Consider the following 23,854-nt stretch of genomic DNA (forward strand, 5'->3'; position numbering starts at 1 on the left):
TTCAAACGAGACCAGAAGCAATTGGAGAATTGATTCGAAAAGGAAGATCTCGAATATTAGAAATTAGCGGTCAGGAACCAGATGACATCAGTATTCCGATAAATGGAGCCGATTTAGAATGGTGGCTGAGACATTCGATGCCTATACAGAATGCATTATTAGGATTTATAGGCAAGGTACATTCACGACAACCAAAAGGTAAACTATGGCAATTCCTTAGAACAAATCAGTGGTTAGAGAGAAGCAAAGTAAAAGCAAAACCTGTTGAAGGCCTTACAGTATATACAGATGCAGGAAAACGAAGACACCAGGCAGCATGTGTCTGGCAAGAGAATAGTCAATGGAAACAGCATTTAATTGAAGGTTCAAAAGAGGATTCATTGCAGACTTTAGAGCTCACGGCAGTGATATGGGCCTTAAATAATTGGCTGAAATCTGCTTTAAATGTTGTCACAGATTCTTTGTATGTAGCAGGTGTAATACCCAGAATGGAAAATGCCCTGTTAAGACAATCGAATAATCCTCGATTAGGAAAATTGTTTGTACAATTGAGAGCTATTTTAAATCAAAGAAAAGAACCCTGTTGTGTGATTCTCATCCGCAGTCATCAATGGAATCTTGGTCTAGGTGAAGGAAATCAAATTGCAGATAGTTTAGTAAGTTCAGTACAGCACATGCCTCCAACAGATAAATTCCAACATGCGAGACAAAGTCATGAGAGCTTTCATCAGAATGCCAGAGGTCTCCAAAGACAATTCGATTTAACTTTAAATGAAGCAAGAAGTATTGTACAGGCATGTCCTCAGTGTGGAAGCCAGATGTTAGGTATAGGAATCGGTGTCAATCCTCGAGGTTTAAAAGCCTTAGAAGTATGGCAAATGGATGTGACACATGTGCCAGAATTCGGAAGACTTAAATATGTGCATGTCACAATTGATACTTTTTCAAAAATGATATGGGCTACTGCTTTACCAGGAGAAAAAGCACTACATGTATGTAAACATCTTACAGCTTGTTTTGCTGTAATGGGTGTCCCAGAAAAGATTAAGACAGACAATGGCCCTGCCTATGTTAGCCAGAAAGTTAGAACTTTTCTAATGAAATGGGGAGTGAAACACGTTACAGGTATACCTCATTCCCCAACAGGCCAAGGAATCATCGAGAGAGCACATCAAATGATTAAAGGGTATTTGAGCAAACAGAAGCAGGAAGAGTCAGATTGTCAACAGCGTTTAGTAAAGGTGTTGTTTACCTTGAATTATTTATGTCTAACTGGAGATCATGAGGAGCCTCCTGTGATCATTCATCATTATCAGATCAGACTAGGAAGGAAAAACACTTTACCGGAATTCATGGTGAGATATCGTGATCCCACCACTGGATTGTGGAAGGGACCAGTACCTGTTATTTTTAATGGTAGAGGGTATATGTGTCTCTCCACAGATCAAGGTCCATTGTGGGTTCCAAGCCGAGCAGTAAAGCCGGAGTTGAACCAAACTCAACCAAATCAACTCCCTGCAGCAGAACCTTCGGAGGTCACAGAGTGAGGTGTAACCTTTGCATTGATTTAGCTGTGACATGTATGTGTACTATAGTTATATAAGTAGAGCTTTAAACACCACTACCTCTTGAGTAAGTTTATCAACACCCAGCACATCGTTTGTTATAAGTTGAGTATCTTTAAACCAAAGTTCTTGGAATTTGTTTAATCAATCCATTGCGATATTTAAACGGCAATGGAATACCTCAGGTTTATTGCAAAGTGCATTGTTTACGTTGATTGTTGTTGTTATTTATATGTTATGTATAAGTTGTTTTTTATCACATATCAAAAAAGGATTAGAACACACAGCTAATCAATCCTGGCTTGTCCAAAAAGAAAAAAAAAGGAGGAATTGTGGAGAGTCTCTGGCTGTGTGCTGTGAACAAGCCAGGGCTTGATGCGGCTGTGCTACACGGAAGGATTTCCCTGAGACACCAGAGACAAAAGGAAAGTAAACAGAAGCTGGTCTGCTCTCGACCCAGGCTGCAGGAGGGGCGTTGCCGCTGCGCATGAACAGTCTGTGAACAGTGCCCTGCAGCCAATCACCATAGTGGGGGGGCATGAGTGACTGTGAGTGTAACCAATTGTAGCCTGCACTTGCCGCATGGCCTTTTGGTATAGAGTATATAAGGCTTGGAAAAACGTGGTCTCGGGGACATTGATATTCAGTGTTGTTTAAGAGTTCATTAAAGAGTACGGATGGTAAATTCACATTGAATTTGACTCCTTACTCTCGCCCGGCCCGCCCGTTCGATCAAAGAGCTTATGCCGGCGTCTGGATTCGTCGAATTTGCTACCGCCGCAAGTCATAGTTTTGTTCGACTCTCAAAATACATGCATTTTACTAGTTGAGAAGTTGAAGGGTTTAGACCTCTGGTACCATCTTATGCTTCCAAACTAATGCTTAGTAGTTGTTCTCAAATTTGCAGTCAGAGTTTTGGAGGAAGCAAAATGAAATTAATTCCATGCAGGTTTATTAACCACAGCAAATGAAGTCTAAAATTCTTGTTTTCTGAGGTAGTATTTGTAGGACCAATTCAAGATTCTTCATGAAGATGAATCCTCTTGAAAGATTTTTCTGTAAAAAGGCGACATTGTGGTTTTAAATTTGGTATCTTTTGAAATAGAAAGGAGTGAGACTTCTACCATAGCGTCTTATTCCAAATAATTTGATCCTGGGTTGACTAAGCGTTCATGTTCTTGTTAAGTGCAGTTGTTGTAGTGAGGTGCAGAACAAAGCTGGTGTCTGAAGAGGCTGGGAGAGGGATATGAGAAAAGCCTAAGAGTCACATATGTAATTCAAATCTTAGAATAGCTAACTCCACTGCCTGTAGATGTGCCAAAGAAACAGTGAGAATTCCGATGAGTTTGCTTTTAATAGAAATGGCAGAGTCTGGTCATTCAGCTGCACTAACACCTACCCTGAATCTTCTGTTTGGCATGGTTTAATCAATTAAAAGAGAACACCACTATTTCTTCAAGTCATAAATCAGTTTGTGAATGGAGATTCTAATGTTCTTTCTGTTTCAATAAACTAGCCAAATGACTTTGCACAGAGGAGCAGATCATATAGCCAGAATTCCTTTCCAGTAGTATTAATAGATTAATAAAATTTATTTCAATATTAGAATGTCTGCTTTCCCTTTACCACTGAACTTTTCCAAACATTGGAAGGTAGTCCTTCAGTGTTTGGATTCTTAAGTCTTCTTTGAAAAAATTTAGCTTTATTTCTGATTTTAACTTGAAATTCTAGTTGGGTTTGGGTGGGAGTTTTTTTGGTTTTGCTTTCCTCCTCGATATCAGAACCACAGAAATCTCTTTATCCATGAGAGAAAGAACATGGCATAGACATTTTTGAAATGCAGCTTGCTACGTCATTTCCTCCAAGTAGCTGTAAGTGTATAAAGTGTGAAGTGACAAGTAATGGTCTGCGGATTTGTAAAACTCAAGTTAGTATAATAGCAGAGTTGGAGACCTATAGAGGAAACAGGAAATTTTTTATGAGAGAGGTATATATGTAGACTTCAGTATGACTCATACTGTTGCTAATTCAACATCATTTGAAATAGATGAGCCCTAAGCAGTTGCTGATTCTAATAATGCATAATAAGGATAATGTCTCTATAAGTTAATCAGTGCAAGATCTATTGCTTCTGCTCTGCGTGGGAAGGATTTTTGAGCTATTCTACCCCCACGTTTTATATCAGCATTCTGATTATCAACATTGTTGAGACAGAATGTCTTGTCTTGTGCTTTTGGTACAGAATATTTCTTGTTAGTTTTTGCAGTGACAGAGGAAGCATGAGATCACTTTTACCTATAGTAGTATAGAATTTATTAAAAATTTAAAAAATGCTGATACAGATAACATGAGGCTTAGGTTTCACATGATTTAGATTATGTGTATCATTTCTGGTATACCTTTCAATGTTCCCAGTGTCATGTAGCTGGTATGACTGTTTTCTGTTGATAGTGATTAGGAAGAAATTCTTAGGGGTCATTACTGTGGTTATCTGACCTGCCTGATTACAGTTTGTTGGATGTTGCTTCTAAGTGGGTTTTAACTTGTGTTACCTATTAAAAAATAAAATGACTTTTTTTTTTTTTTTTTTTTAAAGTAAATTGAGGTCCCAGTGGTGTGGATATATTGAGATGAATTGTGACAGTCCTGAAAAACAGGACTTATCTAAACTACCTAGTTCATTGGAGGATGGGTCTTCAGACTTTTTAGTAGATTTTTAAGTGACTAATAGGTTGTAACTTCAAACCTAATCCGTTAATTGAGTTTGTAGTTGAATAAATGACAATTGGACATCATATGCACTGGTATCATTGGTGTACTTTAACAAGATTCTGATTGTGACCTATTTCTAATTCAGGGCAGTAGTAGAAAGTTAAAAAGCTGAGTGAAAACTAGAGTTTTCATCCCTTTCAAATACAGATAATTTCTGTAGTTACCTTGATCCCACTTGTCCTGGCGGAGAACAGGATGACCATGAGCCAGCACTGTGCCCTTGTGGCCAGGAAGGCCAGTGGCATCCTGGGATGTATTAGAAAGGGGGTGGTTAGTAGGTCGAGAGAGGTTCTCCTTCCCCTCTACTCTGCCCTGTTGAGACCACATCTGGAATATTGTGTCCAGTTCTGGGCCCCTCAGTTCAAGAAGGACAGGGAACTGCTGGAGAGAGTCCAGCACAGAGCAACAAAGATGATGAAGGGAATGGAGCATCTCCCTTATGAGGAAAGGCTGAGGGAGCTGGGTCTCTTTAGCTTGGAGGAGACTGAAGGGTGACCTTATTAATGTTTATAAATATATAAAGGGTGAGTGTCACAAGGATGGAGCCAGGCTCCTCTTGGTGATAACCAGTGGTAGGACAAGGGGCAATGGGTTCAAACTGGAATGCAAGAGGTTCCACTTGAATTTGTGAAGAAACTTCTTCTCAGTGAGGGTGACAGAACACTGGAACAGGCTGGCCAGGGAGGTTGTGGAGTCACCTTCTCTGGAGACATTCAAAACCCACCTGGACACCTTCCTGTGTAACCTCATCTAGGTGTTCCTGCTCCAGTGGAGGGATTGGACTAGATGGTCTCTTGAGGTCCCTTCCAATCCCTAACATTCTGTGATTCTGTGAAATGTGGGAATGATTTAACAGTTACATTTTAATCAGCATAAGCTTTGTTACCTTCTCACTCTGCCTTTTTTTGTTTGGTTGTTTGTTTTTTTGTTTTCCTGGTGACTAAAGGCTGCTGCCTTGGGCTCCTTAATGATCATTTTAGATCAAACAAAGCATTAGAAGAAAAAAGGATGCGATAATTAAGCCATCTGTATTGTATTTACATATCTACCATTTGTTTTTCTGAGGTATATCATGGTGCCAGGTTTGAAATAATACAGGTTGATTAGTTGAAAATATTTTCCCTGACTATTCTATACTAATTGTCAGAAAACCATTTTATGGCTAAAATATTTGCACTGATATGGCAGTTAGGTTTTTGTAGTGGAGAAGAAAATGCATATGCAATAGGCTTCTGTTTGTTCTTTTTGCAGTTGTAAACAACTTTAACATGGCTGAAGCTGGCAACCTAATCCATTTAGATATAATATCAAGGAAAGTTAGTTTAATGATGTTGTGGAAGGACTGAGAGACTTTATTAAGGAACCTTGCATAGGAAGCTGAATATTGTGTGCATTACAGAACATATGGAGAAAGGACAAAGAAAACCAAGGCTGTAGCTCTGTCAGAACCAGTGTAGGAAAACTTGTTTTGATGTAGAATAATTTTTTTTTTTAACCTACAAAATAATTCTTACATTCTTGTATTACCATTATGTAATATGGTGGTGATTGTATATAAAAACTAGTGGTGTAAGTTAAGATGATGGCAGTGTTCTTGGAAAATGACAAATATTTTTACGTTGTTCAAGGTTTAAAAGGACAACTGAGGTGAATTTATTGCTTCAGTTATTCATACCACTCTACTTTCAGTACCTGGATGCTGGTCTTTCCTTCCTTGACTTCCACAGCCATGTTAAGGGAACAGAAGACAGCTTGATTGCCAGGGAAGGTGGGTAAGGGGCTTCCTGATGATCCCTAGGCATATTCTTAGCAGTACATCCAGTGGATGGGAAACAGGAAACCTAGCCCACAAAGTTTGTGTTCCTTTGTGGCTTTCTGTAATAAGTACCACTACACTTGAATGTGCTTTAAAAAAAAGGAGAAAAACAAAATTGCCCTTGGTCACAATGGCAGCTCTTTGAATGGTACCAGGTTACGCTAGATGCTGTAGCATGGCTGCTGTTCTGGAAGGTTTGGAGCTTGGAAGGTGGCTTCAACACAGAAATAGTTCAAGGAAGGGCTTGTACCTGGCCTTATGCTGATGACAAGCATCATGTTTTAAAGTATGTTTTTGCTCTCTCAGTGTCAAAGTGGATTGTTTTTAATGTGTTTTCTAAATTCATGGATTATGTGTGGTGCTCTCGCTCAAGTGGGTTTTTTTTCATTTATTTTTACTGTCGCTACCACTCATAGAATCATAGAACGTGCTGAGTTGGGATGGACTCACGAGGATCATCGGGCCCAGCTCCTGTCCCTGCATATGACAACCCCACAGTTCACACCATGTGTCTGAGGATGTTGTCCAGTCTCTTCTTGAACACTGTCAGGCTTGGGGCTGTGACACCTCCCTGGGGAACCTGTTCCAGTGCTCCACCACCCTCTGGGTGAAGAACCTTTTCCTGATGTCCAACCTAAGCCTCCCCTGGCACATCTTCCTGCCATTCCATCGAGTTTTGTCATTGATCACTAAAGAAAAGAGATCAGCACCTGCCCTTCCTCCTTCTCTTGTGAGGAAGCTGTAGACCACAATGAGGTCTCCCCTCAGTCTCCTCTTTTCCATGCTGATCAAACCAAGTGACTTTAGCGGCTCCTCATATGGCTTCCTCTCCAAACCCATCACCAACTTCTTAACCGTCCTCTGGACACTCTCCAGTAGCTTTATATCCTTTTTATCCTGTGGCGCCCAAAACTGCACGGAGTGCTCCAGGTGAGGCCGCACCAGTGCAGAGCAGAGCGGGACAATCACCTCCCTGCCTGGCTGGCAATGCTGTGCTGGATGCACCCAGGACACAGTTGCCCTCTTGGCTGCCAGGGCACACTGTTGGCTCATGTTCAACTTGCCATTGATCAGAACCCCCAGGTCCCTCTCCAGAGAGCTGCTTTCCAGCATCTCATCCCCCAGTCTGTATGTACAGCCAGGGTTGCCCTGTCCCAGGTGTTCTCATGTGTAATTAGTATCCACAGACAAATGACGTTCTCTTATGTGTCTCTCAACACTCAAATCCTGTTACAGCTTCCTGCTCAGTATCTTCTAGTGGACTACAAGTGCATTCTTCACTCTTCCAATTTAATTACCAGAGGGTTTTTTTTTACCCCCTACAGGAGCTAGGACTGCCACATTATTGGACATTTTTTTTTTCTTTAGAAATTGGGGCTCTCAAGTTTTCCTTATTAGTCTATCCAAAACCCTTACTAAAATACACTATATTTCACTCTATTTTTATTTTTCCAGCTTCTCCACTAGATTGTCCCACATCAAAATATCAAGCTACTATTAGTTAGAAATTTACATACAAAAATCTGCATTTGTATTTTTGTATTTTCCATGTTGTGTCTGAACATTTTTTTTTTTTAAACTATCTCCTCACTTTTGAAAATGTCTTAGTGTTTTGAGAATCTGGATTTGAGGTTCAGTAAGGGTATTACTCTGATACCACAGTGTGATACTCTGATACCAAACTTGCTCAGGTTCAGACAAATTATAGGTCTTGTAAAATACTTTTGATTTTGCTCATGCTTATCTCAGCTACTGAGGTGCTAAAAAAATTTGTATTGCTGAAAAAGTTGTGTCATTAGGTTATACTAGACTCAGAGCTGTCTAAATGAACAAGTTTTTCCTGTCCCTGTCTTCTGATGAGATATTGACATGACTGACTGCAGTGGAGAGCGATGGGTGAAAGTCAGGGAAAAGGGTTACAGAGGATGGAAATTTCAGGAAAGTAGAGAAGGGAGCAGTTGAGAGCAGATAATTTTGAAAGGAATTAGGGGAAGCACCCAAGACCATATCTACATGATATAATATTGAACAAGGGACTGAGATGAGTCATGGCATAGATAACTGGCTCTGTGCATGGAGCGTGTTAATATTGAAGGTGAGACTGCAGAGCTCAAGCTATTAAGTTCTACTGTACAACAGAAACTCTATGCTGCTTCTAGTGGGAGGAGAAGGAAAAAGTGAGGAATGATGCTGGCAGTGGAGGATTAGCACAAGAGGTCAGTAGTCAGTGCTCCTGGATGAAGATGGGGCAATGATTTCCCTCTGGGAGTGGGCAGAGATGTGTATGGAGGGAGAGGAGCAGCACTGAGGCCTAATTATTAAAAAGGAGGCTGTGATTGCTGGTGATCTGTATGCAGGAAAGTCAGTTGCAGCTTATAATCACTAAAGGATGTCTCTTCATGGAGTCTCAAGTAAGAACCACAATTCTGGAGTCTCATAACTTCTCATGCCATAATATGTCTCTGAGGCCTAATATGTCTCATCCCCTTCTTAGTGGGTAGTCCCCAGAGGGAATGGTGGCCTGTTCTTTCCAAATGGCTTCTTGCTCATCTGCTTTGGGGATAAAGCTTTGATAAAGATCTGACTCCAGCTGTTCCCCGTATTGTGCAAGCTGAAATTCAGTTGTTATTAGCTTTTTCTAATTTTTTTTTTTTGCCTTTTCAAAAAATTATTTTTAAGTAGAGGTTTAAAAAATTGAACTAATGAAATCAGAAACTCATAGAACACAGATTGCATGAGCGAAGTGACTGGAACTGTATTATAATATGATCAGTCTGTTTTTTGTTGTGTGACTTGAAATGTTACTTTATTCACAGATGTCAGTAGATTTAGAAATAACAAAATACAGACTTTCTATCTCAATGCATTTTAGAGTAGCTTTGGCATAATTTTCATCATACTTTATTCATGGAAAGCTGTGTGTTACATGTGGTTCAGGAGCCTGGTTTTCAGCTATGCAGTTTGAGTAGGTTGTGCCCTTATTTATCACATGACCTTGCAATGTCACTCTAGGCTCTCATGACTTCAGGGCTTAATTATTGTAAGTCTCTTTTCAGTGGATTAGTGATGAGGCTAATCTGCTGCTTGCAGCTGCTTCAGACTGCAACAGTGTACTTATTTGTGGCCTTCAGCTACCCTCATCACAGTCAGCTTGCTTTGTGCTTTTTATATTAGCTACTTACTACATGGTTTAATGTTTAAATTAGCTTTATGTATAAAGGTCTGAATGGGGTTGCCTTTGTTACATTTGGGCATTTTTTTTTTCTTTTTTTTTTTTTTTTTTGTGTGTGTGTGTGTGTTAACCTGAACTAATTTTTCAGGTTTTGCTGTGAGACTTTAAGTTTTCGGTCTGTGGATTAAATCTGCTGAATACAGACATCTGCATATAGGTGTCTATGTCAAGTAGGTCTTAAGCGGCCATTAAAATGGAAAGAGCGTAGAGAATGATCCAGGTGACCGGCCATTAATTTGCTGAGAAGTAAAAGGCTGGTATTAATTCAGAAGGACTTGGGTATTCTAGACCTCTCCTTAGGACTAGTAGACACAACATGATCTTTGAGAGACACAGTCCTTTTGCCCTGGCACCTGGAGGTCAGATGGGATATTCTAGAACTTATTAAATGGCACTATACCTAGGTTAAATAATTGAATCAAGCCCTAGGTATTTACTTTGAAATAAGATGAATTGCTTTCTGTGCTCCATATCCTGCTCACTAGATCTCCATTGGCTTTAGTGAGACTTTGTACACAATGTCATGTCAGCGTCTTTGTTTAGGTGTCTTATTTTACATCTGAATCCTACCTATGAGGTTTTTCTTACATGTGATTTTTAATAATGTCCCAAACCTTAAGACTGACTGCTTGTTGTAATTAAAATTTTATTAATCTTAAGTCCCTGGGATGCTGGAGTTTTTTAGTTCGAGGGCATTAACCTCTTCTGAAACTCAGAATGTTTTTTGAATGCAACCATTATTTATGGCATTAAACTTCAGCAGTTTTACAGTGATATCTTTGCTTATATTTTGCCTCATGGAACTTAAAATAATGTGTGTTGCTCTTCCATGCCTTAAAGAAAAAAAGGCATACTTGCATAGTATTTTTGTCAATTTAAAGGAAAACTTGTATGCATCTGAATGTGTTTTAGTTACATAAATTGGATAGAGATTATGTGCTAAGAATCACATTTGTTTATTTCTGTTTTGAAGCGTCTCTCTCTTTGGCAAGTTTGAAGAGGGGCTGGTATGTTTGCCAAGCATTTCTCTACTGTTGCTAGTTTGGGAAATACTTTTCTAACTTCAGAAAATTTTCATCTGCATATCTTGGAATTAAACCTATAATTTAAACCTTCAGATGCTGTTAGTTCTGTTGTCCCCTCTCCCCCTGCCCCGTAGTCTGTGCAAATAGCTCAAGCACAGACTACTGTTTTGAAGACTGCCTTTGACCTGATACGTTTGAAACCTTTGAAAGCTTTTCTGCCTAATTAAATGTATGAAATCTGGGAGAATGTGGGTTTAGGTTTAGTATGCCCACTGTGTTTGCCACCAAACTAATGATATTTACCTGATGATAATTTTAGCCTATTGTATTAAAAGAATGAAATAACTTTTAAATGTACCAGCTTTAATACATACCAGATACTGATCTCTGTAACTATTGAGCATATGTCTTCAGGGGGACCACCTTGCCGTGCTTTAGCCCCAAGGACGTGAGCAGTGCATGTGGTCAGTGTACCAGAGAGATTTTCCAGAACCACTGGGAGCACCAGGACCTCCCAGAAGGTTATTTCAGCCATTAGTTTCCTCCCCAAGTTGTACTCCTGCAGGATGACAGGATGGGGAGAAAGCTTTTTGCATTTTTTCCAGTGCTTAGGAGAAGCCCTGAAGCATGGGTTTGATAAAGGGACTTACTGGAGCAGAAAATGGACAAAATGCCTAGATCACTCAAAAATGTTCTTAACAGAGCTTCTTAAAAGTAGGAGTTATCTCACTTTTGTTGAGTTTAATTCTACTATATTTGTCATGTTTACCTATCTCTGTATCAAGTCTAGAGAAAGGAGAAAATGAACTCCTGCAGAGACTTTGTGTGCTGTCAGCCTTTCACATTTTGGTGTAACTTCATGCGATCTTTCTTTTAACATAGCAGTTTTGATGGGCTTCCTTGCTAGTTATAGACAGCAAAATTGCTAAGAAAATAAAGATTTGTTTGTTTAGTTTCTGTATAGCTCTTCCATACCTTGCTTCTCCCTCATGGGCTGGGATGGTGGGAGTTGATATGAGAATATTTCAAGTTAAATGCAAATCTGCGTATCAGGTGTAATGCTCTAGGTTTGTATGTTCTATTTGAGTTATCCTTTGGTGGTTTAAATAAGATAAAGGACATTTTGTTAAATTACATGCTGCTATAAACAGTAGAAGTTTTCTTGAAGCCTTTGCTAGGAATAATGTCAAATGAAAAAATGTTTTTTGTATTAGATACAGTTATATGAAAACACATCCTTCTGATAAAATGCATCTAGCAGTGGTTGCCTGTGGTGAAAGACTGGAGGAGACTGTTACTATGTTGAGATCAGCCATTATTTTCAGCATCAAACCTCTCCAGTTTCATATTTTTGCTGAGGATCAGTTGCATGAGAGTTTCAAAAACATAGTAAGTATTTTCTGATTTGTCGCTTTGAATCTGTTAAATACAAACCTGATGTTCTAAATACAAACCTTTTATATTGTGTGAGCTTATTTGAAGTCTTTACAAGAGAAAATAGAGATCTATCCTTTTTTGCCTCTGCGCTTTCAGTAAATAAGTCAGCTTTACATTTTCTAAATAAAGTGAAATTTCAGTCTTTGAAAATGGTAGATATGGTTATGTCTAATTTTAGCCACATGCAGTTAATGAATATAACATCATGACTGAAGTGGCAGTATCAGAAGCTGACTAGTATATAGCTGTGGAGGGTTTTACTATTTTTTTTTTCTTAAAATATCATATTAACTGTGATATTAGTATGTTATACATATTAATAGAATACACTAATGTCATGCGAACAGTAACTGTGGCAAAACTGGGTAAAGTTATTTTAAATTGAGAAAGACTTTATTGATATTTCTCCTGTGGAAACCAGTTAAGAGCAGAAGAGCTTTTATCTGATGTATCTACTTTTTGTAAATACTAATGTATTTTACTTGTTCTTTTGTACCTGTTCTGATATGATGTGTTTTCTTTATAGTGGTCTGCAGGTGCCAGTTTTTGTTCAAGTATTTGGAATATTTGATAGATTGTATTTCAGAAAGCATTTCTGTTATGGAACAAGGGTGTTGCAGTTGTGTTCATTTATCAGTTTGAATGAGAGATTATTTTTTGTAACAGAATTAAACTGAAGTAATTTGTGTGATCTCTTTTCATATAGCTTGATGGCTTCACCAATGAAGAAAAAGTTAATTACACATTATATCCAATCACATTTCCAACTGAGAGTGCAGCAGAATGGAAGAAACTGTTTAAACCATGTGCTTCACAAAGGCTATTCTTGCCAGTAAGTTATTCTGTAATAAGACAATACAGAGATCTGTTTACAAAACATCAAGATAGCCCTGCTAATCTAATTTCTACTTAGTTTTAAATGAAAAACTATTACTCCGAAAAGTTACTTTTATGGCATCCTAAAAAACCCCCAGACTTTAACCTTCTGGGGCACTAATACACTAGTGAATGAAAGTCCTTTTCCCGTTTGCTCTGTTGTGACACAATATCCTCAATTAGTGGTGTAGGTCCTGTCATCCTCTCAGAGGTAAGTAGGATTTATCACACCTCATTTGCTCATTTACTTAGAAAGTTTCCTGCATGTGCAGGTCTGAGAAGAGTTAGAGAAAATGGAACAAGAAATGGGCTATCATTGCCAGTGCTCTGTGACGCCTTTTCTTTGCTGATCTAAGGCACTTCAGACTAGGTGAATTATAGCAGTAGCAGTCACCATCCCTGGCGGTTTTCAAAAGATGTGTAGATGTGGTGCTCGGGGACATGGTTTAGTGGTGGACTTGGCAGTGCTAGTTTGCGGTTGGACTCAATGATCTCACAGGTCTTTTCCAACCTGAATGATTCTATGATTCTGTCACCCACATACTGTCTCTTGTAGGGCTCCCAAACCCTATCCCTTGTTTGATTAGATGCATAGGAAAGCAAGGGGACAGGAGGAAGATCGGAACTCCTGTTAGAGTAATGTTTTATCTGGCCTGCAACCTACTGCTGAAGAGTAGGTTACAAAATACAGACTGCCTTTGCATTACTGTTCTATATAAAACATCTGTTTCACTCTACAAAAATTCTCCAAAATGAGAGAAGAGGGAACAATGAAAAATTTATTGACTGCATTGACTGTCATTCTAAAGTGAATTTATTTGCATGTGACAAAAATGTATTAAACTTCATTGTGTGAGCTTGATAAAACTTAAGTTTGGTTTTAAACTTTTTTCCCCTTACAGTTAATCCTCAAAAATGTGGATTCGCTACTCTATGTTGATACTGATGTCCTGTTTTTGAGACCTGTTGATGATATTTGGTCTTTTTTGGGAAAGTTCAACTCCACACAAATTGCTGCAATGGCACCGGAACATGAAGAACCTCGTATTGGGTGGTATAATCGCTTTGCTAGACATCCTTATTATGGAGTCACTGGAATAAATTCTGGAGTCATGTTAATGAATATGTCACGTATCAGAAGAAAGTATTTCAAGGTATGTCTGTTGCCTTCATTGCATTTTCTGCGGTTTTACATCCTTTCATTCTAATCCTCTTTCAAATTCATGTGGGGCAGTAATTTTCAAAATAATTTTCTTGTAATTGGAATAATGCTCTAAAAGTATACTGTGTTTAAAATGGTATCTTACTTGTGTTTTTTAAACGTGATTCACTGTAAGACTTGGAATTCTTGAATTTTAAGTGTTTTTGATTGTTTTAATTCTTCTTAGTTCTGAGAGATCCTGTGAATTGATACAGTTTGCTGTAAATTACATTTGTTGATATTATGATTTATTTCTTCACAGTAGAGAGCAGAGAAAACAGTTTAACATACTGTAAACGAACTTTAAAAGTGTGTGTAGCAGTATGGCCAGGAGGTGGTGCTAAAGCATTTAGTAAGTTGTTTTAACTGTACAGTTTCCAAATTGAGATCTTTTACATTGTAACCAGGTGATCATCACCTCAAGTATCTCTTGATTTACTTTGAAGTTGTAGTTCTTGTTGAGAACTAAGTTCATAATGAGAGTACTTACTAAAGGAGTGTGTGCAGCATCAGAAATGGCTGTTGTTTCACAGACGGCAAGTTTTTTCCTATATGCTTGAAACACAAGTGAGGAAGATTGTGTGTCATATTTGGTATGGGGAATCGGAACAAAAAAAAAAGTCGTGAACTGTTGTGAAAACATTGATCTTAATACTCTTTCTCAAATTGTTCAGTACATACTGTACTAAGCAAGTCTGCTTGATGGGTTGCAGGCTTGGCATTCGTACAAGTAAGGAAAGGAACTGAGATTGGAGTGAGCTACCCTGTACTGTGCAAGTATACTAAATAATCAGAATTTTAACAGGACACTTGAGAAAGGGCGGCAGAAACAGAGAAAAGCTGCTCAATAGCAAAGCACATGATTCAAAGCACTTTTTGATGGCTTTCATTAACAAAAACCAAATAATTAAAAAAACCAAACAAACAACAGCCAAAAAACCTCACAAACAAGGAAAAAAACCAAACCAAAACAAAAAAAGCCTACAGACCAAATGAAAACAAAAACAAAACTCAACCCCCCATGCCCCAAACCATAACTCCCTATTCCACCCCCAAAACAACAACCCAAACCGCAACAGTTAACCCTGCTTCACTTCAGTCATTTTAAATGTTAGGAATAAAGCATTTTCTGCCCTTAATCATTAGCCATCATTCTTTGACATCCTTCCCAGTGCTTTACTGTCACTTCAAACTTAAACTTCTCTTTCCACATCTGATGTATATATACTTCTGGCCCTTGCTTTCATATTTCTTCTGAATTTCATACTTGTCCAGTAATGGTTGTGTGTGCACTGTGGCTGTTTGTCAAACATTTGAGACCAGTGGTGCATGTAAAGAAATATTCTTTCACTCTTGCTTGATAGTAAGAAGTAAAGAAGAAATTTTAAAAGGTGCTTTGTTCTACATACCTGTTTTGTGTTTTCTTCTTACTTTTGTGTGTGTAACTTATAACAAGGTTGCTGAGAACTTATTTCTTGCATTAATTTAATCTTTTTCCTTCCATTCCTGTGATTCCCCCCGCCCGCTTTCCTCATCCTGTACATTTTTCCTGGAGTCTTAGTCTGATTATCTTGAGCAAGAAATATGCATACAATGTTTGGATGCATGATGTTTTGACATATATATATTTTCTGGTTCAACTGTAGCATTTTAAATCACCTCTTTAGGTACCCTTCTTGGTTTAAAATCTTGCCCCAGTATCTTTCAGTCTCTTCTGTAACAAATGCTGAGCATCTAGCTGAGCATCCAGGTGTTTTGTGTCTATCTTTGTACATTCCTGGCAAGTGTATTGTTTGTTATTTGTCCAAGCTTTGAAGTTATAGAGATAGTTATTTTCTCCAGTGTGACTGGCTTGGTAATACTGCATTAGACTGTACTGCCAGTGACTGATGTACTTATCAGACTTCCTCATGATTTCTAACTTATGCTGCTGACTTAGCTCTTCCACCTATTGGACACACTGGAGAAATGTGCTGTCATATCAAGCTTGTGGAGCATCACAGGGCCTTAAAATGCACAAGCTCTGTTACAAAAGCTGTGCTGTTTGTGGAGACTTCAGGGACTTGGCTGTTATCTTCATGTTCCTTGCTTGTCTTGAAAGGGTGATTGGTCAGTATGAAAAGTTGCAAGCCCCACAGCAAAACTTTGGAAAGGGTTTAGCGTAGTTGAGACTACACGTTAGGCCTGAGAGAGTGTATGGCTTCCTTTGTTTACTGATGGCAAAGCAGCTACTAGTTTCAAGCTTTTAGAAGAGAGGTAAAACAAATTCAGGGTAGGGACTATTCTAATGCCCCTTGCCAGCAGCACTGCAGATGCTGTTGGACCTTGTTGGTACTGTCCCATGTTGTGTCCTGTTAACTATTCCAGTCAAATACAGTAGAACTAGAAAATGCTTCATTGTTTTATTGGAAGGACCAAATTTGTTTATACTCATTCAGGAGACTCAACACATTCCTCAAGGAGTATATAAGTTCTAGGAATTTTTGTATCTTTAAAAAGCTGCCTGTAGATTTTTTATTACTATCTAGTGGCTAGAGCACTTCTCTAGACAGTGGAAATTTTGAATCAGGATATTCCTCCAATATGATGGATTTAAAACTTTGGGTTCTTCATCTATTGTAGCTTCTTCAGCTCGGAATTACAGGCTGAGCTGCTTGAGGCCTTTAAGCATCTATCTTCTGTTGTCGTCTTGATTTGTAAGAGTCAGGAGGAACTAGAAGATGAATAGATAAAAAGAACTGGAGACGTTAGCCAATGGTTACAGTGCTCACCTGAGTAGCAGAAAATGTGTAATTCCATGTATTGCTTAAGGATTAAATTGTCTTCTATCCATTTATTTATTCAAGCCTCAGCCTTCTCAGGACTGTCAGGTCTATTCATTTCAACAAGCACCCTAGATACTTGACTATCTGTTGTGTCTAATGGAAGTTGTCAATCCTGTTTCTGTTTGTCTTGTGTGTTTTGAGACTGTGTATATAAATACAGTACAAACGTGCACTGTATATATACATCTATATGCACATGTGTATACATATATACAGATACGTATGCATGCACATACATGTTATTGAATATAGTGTGGTCATTAAACAGTGCATAATTTGAACATAACACTAGAATTGGTGATGAAACTTCTTATGAATAGTGCCTGCCTGTTGTCTTTGCTAAGCAGTAATTAGAAAATGGGAATGTAAAACATGCCAAAGTAATTAGGAGATAGAAGACCTAATAGTAGGTGACTATTTTTTTTTGGACTTGCCTATCTATAGATGTAGATACTTTTATACTCAAAGGGACATAGCAGATATGGTGTTTTAACAAAAAGTCCTAGAGCAGTGAAGCTTTGTAAATAAAGAACAAAGACTTCTATAAGACTTATTAGGAAACTGAGTTGTGATGCTGGAGATATGGGCAGTCATCGAAAGGAATGAGCTCTTAGAAAATCAGACAAGCCCCAAACAAAACTCCAGATAGTGTGTGCAAAGGAGAGGTTCATGGGTATACTTTAGACAAAAAAAAAAATCAAAATTCAGAGAATTTCTATGACCTAAGCCACTATACGCTTTTTTTAACCATTCAGGATTGCTTAAGGCTATAGCTCCAAGGAATATGGTGAGCCTGTGCAAAATCCAATTGCTTCTAAAATGAAGGTTACCATCTCTTACCAGCTGCTTTTCTTGTTTACTTCATCTTGCCTCTGTTGTTTTTTGGTCCCTTCTATGATTCAGTTAAATGTGGTAACAGTGGAAAAAAGAAACCTTTCTGCTGAGTAAGTGAAGTAAATCAGCTCCCAAAAACTTAGTAAACATTGGCATGGGTAATGCAAGAACAGGATAGAGTCATGTCACCAGAAGGAAGAAGGCTTGCTCTTATTTGGCATTGAGGAAATTAAAACTGGTCACCTGTTTGTGGGACACAACTGCAGTTTGTTTAGATATTGCTATTATGATTTGAGTATTTTTCCTCAACTTTATATTTTTTTAGTACTACTTCTCTCAATTCCAGTAAAAAAGTAAACTTTGCCAATTGTGATTCAGTCGGATCAATTTGGTTTTTTTTGGAAGGTTTTAGCTTGGTGTTAAGTCTGTGTTTTCTTTTGCTTAATCACATTGCACTGAGCCTAATGATAATTCTTGCTAAAGAAGGATCCTCTTGTGCATTTCTTATGCTTGCTCTCGTCAAATACTTGCAAGCAATCATAGTCATAAATTTTTTAGGACAGAAGGGATTGTAGTATTCTGTTTGGCTTCTTACGTAATATAAACTATAGATCTTTTTTGTATTAATTCTTGTCTGAAATCTGATATTATTTCTTTTTTTTTAGTCTTCAGTTCTGAAAGCCCTTCATATTTGATGACTGGAATGATTTGAGGAAAGATTAAAATGTTAACTGCTAATTTTTGCACTTTCTAGTTTGTCAGTGGAAAGCCTGGAGAAGAAAGTCTTTGATACTGTAATTCTAAACTGAATATTTTGTTCTCGGTGATCTTTTCTGTGTTTTAACATGGTGTCTCTGTGTGCAGATCTCAAACCATATTGGAGTTCTAAATTATTGTTGTTCTTTGGCAACTTGTTTAAAAAGAATCAAGGGTATGATTCTGAACTTGTTCAGGAATTTTCGGTCTTCAGGACCTCCTGGTGTTCCATGCTCACTCTCCCAACTGAAGTAGGAGGTACAGAGTGAGCAGTGTTGTTCCTTATCTGTTCTAGTTGAGCTTAAACGTTGTGTAGAGATAAGAAGCTAGCTTTAGAATATTTAAGCTGTTACACTGCAGATGATAACCTGTTTGGTAATGTGGAGTTCAGTGTAGGTGAGCTTATTCCAAGTAGCATGTCCCCAGCCAAACCATTAGAACAACTCCTCCTCCTTTTCCTTTGAAGGGATTTTGCTAAATCAGGAATTTGGGAATGCAGCCTTTTCCTATTGAAAAGTTGTGCCTTTGCTGTGGAAGTTCAAGTTCAGTAACTAAAAAAATTGGTTCAACTCAATGAAAATTTGTTTGAAAAACTTTGAAGGATTTCTGCATTTTTGTACACTGCTTTGTAGCCAGTATTTTTACCTATATGTGTTTGTAACTCTTTAATTATTAATATTTTATTGATCTGGTTTGAATTTTTGAAGTTAACTTTAAAATCTGTGTACGTTATCACTCTGTGACAGAGACAGAGAAATTGCATAATGTGTGTTTAAATAGTGCCCATCCACTTGCACGTATCACATAAATGCAGTTCTTGCATTAGATCCTATTGCTGTATAAAAAAAAGTCTTGTTTCTTAGAACTCTTGGTTTAAGATTCTTGAGGGAAATCTTGACAAAAATTTAATGTGGCAGTTAAATAGAAGTTGGAGATGCATCTAATTTTTGTTATCATAATGTAATAATTGAGAAATAAAACATATTGGAAATGTCCATAACTATTTTCCTTAGATATGCTCATTTGTTTAAAAGGAAGAAATCATCTATACATTTGAGATTTGTGACTTTGACAGGCAAATTACTGAGATTCTGTAACGCATTTCTTCTTTATAGGAATGATTGTCTTGAATGTTGTTTTGCTTTGTTTTGGTTAATAGAATGATATGACACCAGTCCGGTTACAGTGGGGAGAAATACTTATGCCACTGCTGAAGAAGTACAAATTGAACATAACATGGGGTGATCAGGATCTGTTGAACATCATGTTTTTTCACAATCCAGGTAAATCCACATTGATTTGAAGTCCAGCATGACAAACTTGATCTTTTCTATGGTGTTCAAAAATCTGAGAAAATCCTCTTTAGCAGACTTGAGTGAAAGTATTCAAGGGACTTTTCACTTCTTTGGTTTTCTGAAAATGTTTACTCCGAGACACAGCATTGGGGTTTGCTAGAGTGTAATTAGCTGCTGGGTTTCGAAACGACTGTAGAGAAATTTATGAAACGGCCTTAAGGAAAAAAAGACACAATTAATGTATTTCCGGAAACAATTTTAATATTTAATCCAGAGTTCTCATTTTTCTGCACAGAAAGTCTTTATGTCTTTCCTTGCCAATGGAATTATCGGCCTGACCACTGCATCTATGGAAGCAATTGTAAGGAAGCTGAAGAAGAAGGTATATTTATTCTTCATGGAAACAGAGGTGTTTACCATGATGATAAACAACCAACTTTTAGGGCTGTCTATGAAGCAATAAAAAATGTAAGTGTTTACAGCATTGTGCTTGTTCAAAGTGTTTTAAAATGTATTTTTATCTACAGTGCTGCATACTTTTTTGTAAGTTTTGTTGATACCTTGATTGCCACAAAGTAAATTTTTTTTATCTTTTAAATGATGTTAAGAGTTTCACCAATTTTTTGTTTACTGCTTGGATAGAATTCCTGTATATTCCTTTTGTGATAAGCATGTTTTGAAACATGGTATAGACTATGCCTAGGTTAGGTTTTTAACACATTGCCTCTAGTTTTCAATATCTATTTAAAAGGCTTTATTCTCATTCTTTTAATAAATATATCTACTAAACCATTTGTTGGAGCATTTCAAGGTCACCAGGAGCTTCATTTCTCTGGATATTTTAAAATGCGGAAAAAACCTTCCTCCCAAAGTTTGTGTGTATTTACTGCAACATTTTAACATTTAACTGCAGCTAGTTTGGGACTGTGGAAAATATTTTTTATGCTGTTTCGACCTTTTATAGAGATTCAGTGTATTAATATTTTGCTGTCCCTTTAAATGCTCAGCACAGTGACTTCTTTTCATTGTGCAAATAAGTCATCTAATAAACTATTTATCACTCCATCAGTAAACTCACTGAAGAGCTGTAAAATTTAGCACTGATGCACATTTTAATGTAGCAGGCTATTGTGTGTGTATAACCTTCAAAAATCAATAGTATATTTTAATGGTGCTTTATTATATGTTGTCATATGGATATAAAAATGAAGAAAAGTACTTTTGGGGGTCTGAGAATACATTGCAGGGCAAGTGGATGTGTTTCAATAAAAATACAATTTCTTTGTTTCCTTTGAGCATTGTCAAAAACAGAAGAAAAAATCATTTTTTTAAATTTATGATCCCATTTGGTTTATGAATATGTGAGAGAAAGTATGGAAAACGCTGCTGATTCAGTGGTAATAAGATCAACAAAATTATGTCACTTTGAAATGAGTTTTAGCTTATTTGTTTATGGAAAATATTGTGCTGTTGAATTAATGACTTCTTTATTTCCTCCCCATGTTAAGCATACTGGATGTTTGACCATCATTCAATTTAATGAAACTTTAGTAGTACCACTTTTCATACTGTTGTTTCATTATAACTTGATAAGAATTCCCTGAAAGTTATATGTCATTCAAGAAAGTTACTGTTCAACAAACAGATTACACATCTAGAATGATTTCTGGTTAATTTTTAATTTAATACGGTAATTTTAAAATTCCTCTTTGTCTGTCTGGATGTTTTCATTTGCTTATGTTTTTTTAAAAAACAAACCAAACCAAACTTGTTTGCTAGGCTTATTGAAAGCATTAGAGAATATTTCTGTAATTTAGAGGTGTTTTTCAAAGGCTGCGTTCAGAAGCTCTATGAATTCTTGAAAACATCTAATAAACCTATAGAAAGCAAATACAATGTTCAAAGGTGTTTTTATAAAACTCTTTAATAACTCTGAATAATGACACTCTTCTATTTTGACCTTAAAACTTCTTTTCTTAACTTCGTTACAGTATTCATTTGGAGATGATCTGGTTCATTCCCTGCTGCAGCCCCTAGAACTGGAATTACAGAAAACCACGCACACGTACTGTGGAAGGGTATACAAAGTGTTTGTAAAGCAGCTAACAAAAAGCATAAGAGACTTATATGCCAGAAGATCAAAAGGAAGGTGATTTTTATTCCAAGCTGCTGTTAAAGCAAGAGACCGAATTAACAAACTGTTCAAAAGGTGCAAAATTCAAATATGGCTTGAATCGGCTCTTGATGTGCCCAGATAAAAGTTTACTAGCATACGTAAAAATGAAGAAAATATTCATGCAATGAAGAACAGGAACTTTTTTTCTGTAAAGGTGACTTTTTGCTCTTTTGAAGTTTAATCCACGACGTTTATCTTGGGTCTGATGATTTGAGTGTTACTGGCTTCTTTGGTTTGTAGTTTTAGTCTGCATAATTCAGTTATCTAATGATCAAATGAACAAGGAAGAAATGAAGATGGTTCTATTTGGGAGTGTACCTCATATATTGTCTAAAATTCTGTTAAACTGTGAATGTAGCAATAACTGAGTCAGCAGCACTAACCTCACTTTAAAGGTGTGAGCCTTTATGTAAACAAAGTTGTTTACAAGTGCAGAAAATACTCTATTTTCAAAGAAATGTGATATAATCATTGACAATCTTTATGTGCCTTTGTATGTTCATCTCTTACATGTTGAAGTACTGTTTTGACAATCTTGTTTTGCTTATCTTAGATGTAAACTGCACACTATAAATGGTTTTCTCATAAATTAATAACTAGTATGTGATACCAGTTTTCTCTGTAGATACAGAGACTTTTTAATACACAGCATTTGTTTCAAGATTGTTGAGCCATCATGGCCAAAAGATACAACAGATTTGAGGGTTTTTTCTAGCAAAAAGTCAGTATGAAGTTGTCTGTGTTAAAATACTTTTTTAAAATTACATGGGTTTGCAGCTTTATAGAGCATTTTGGAAGTAGGAAAAACAAAAGAGTGGAAAGCTGTTGCTGTTATATTTTCTTACTAAGGTTTATTACCTGATGATCATTATAGAGTATATAGTACCTAAAAGTGAAGAGCTGTAATGCGAGTTCTGATGCTTCATCAGACTGTATATTAGAGGAGTTTCTTAGAGAATATATCCTGTTATCGTATTTTTTTAATAACATGGCTTTAAAGTAGCTTTGGGGCAGACCCTCAAATACGTGAATACATTACTATCAATAGGGTGATAGTGATTTACAACATGTAAGGATTAGGCTTTCTTTACTTATCTTAGTGAAAAAAAAAATCTGTTTATGTAATATGAACTTTTTTCGGAGAAAAACATGAAGAAAAAGGCTGAGTTTTAGTGTTATGGTAAAATATTATTTAAAATTGCATGGTATTAAACGTATTTGTAAGGTATATTTGAACTTGGATAACCTGTCTGAGATGAAGTCTTCGTAAAGTGAGTTTTTGGACTCCAGAAATGTTCCTGTGTGTTGAGCATGGAGGATCCACTCACTGACTTGCACCTTCATCCCAACCCCATTTTAGAAGCTTAATTGTTGTGGCTGTTTCTTTATCAAAGACAGGCTGGCTCTGACTCCCAGATCCATGTGAGCTGGATGAATGCTTTAGACGTAGAAAACCACACTCCATCGGAAGCTGAGTTTATATTCTGTATTCTGCTTCTAATCTCCCTGCTGGCTCAGGGTGTAAATTTCTGGGATGGCAATTAGAAAGCAGTCTGCTTCATATGTAGTTATGGTCTCTTTTCCTTTCTATGTAACCTTTTGAAGTCTGAAAATCTAGAAATCTGTGTGAAGGTGAATACTGTTATTGACTGATTTTTACAATATGCAATGCATTATTTTTTTACATAAATACTGATTTTTATATCAATTGGTCTTCAGCTTTTTTTTTTTTACTTGTTTTGTATGTTTGGATTTTAAAATTATTTCTTTTGGCCTGATTCTTGTCTTTGTCTTTGCAGAAACTTTCAGTTTTGACTTGACTTCTAGTGTGTTATATGCATGTGAAGGTACTGCTTACAAGCCAATGAGTCATTTTAGAAAAAAAGTGGAATGCAAACATTAGCAGCAACCTTTCCACTTAAATGTCAGGTTTTGTGGGGGATTAGAACAAAAAAGGATTAATATTGAAGCTTATCATAGGATGAAAACTCTTACTTTGTGCTTCTTTCAAGAGGTGTTTACTTAGCATTTTAGAAATAGGAGA

At 37.1% G+C, this 23,854-nt stretch overlaps 1 protein-coding gene across 2 annotated transcripts in view; it reads left to right on the top strand.

The window, feature by feature from the left end:
* Window positions 1–23,518, top strand: part of GXYLT1 (glucoside xylosyltransferase 1) — a 38,236-nt gene extending 14,718 nt beyond the window's left edge. For both annotated transcript variants that reach the window (XM_065862261.2, XM_065862270.2), the window contains 6 exons: window positions 11,625–11,799; window positions 12,554–12,679; window positions 13,626–13,877; window positions 19,499–19,622; window positions 19,930–20,102; window positions 21,626–23,518. In XM_065862261.2, the coding sequence (XP_065718333.1) occupies window positions 11,625–11,799; window positions 12,554–12,679; window positions 13,626–13,877; window positions 19,499–19,622; window positions 19,930–20,102; window positions 21,626–21,787 (1,012 nt within the window). In that variant the 3' untranslated portion in view covers window positions 21,788–23,518. The remainder of the gene's footprint in view (window positions 1–11,624; window positions 11,800–12,553; window positions 12,680–13,625; window positions 13,878–19,498; window positions 19,623–19,929; window positions 20,103–21,625) is intronic.
* The last annotated feature ends 336 nt before the right edge of the window (window positions 23,519–23,854 follow it).

Source organism: Patagioenas fasciata, chromosome 1, assembly GCF_037038585.1.
Source record: "Patagioenas fasciata isolate bPatFas1 chromosome 1, bPatFas1.hap1, whole genome shotgun sequence".
In the NCBI taxonomy this organism is placed as follows: Eukaryota; Metazoa; Chordata; class Aves; order Columbiformes; family Columbidae; genus Patagioenas; species Patagioenas fasciata.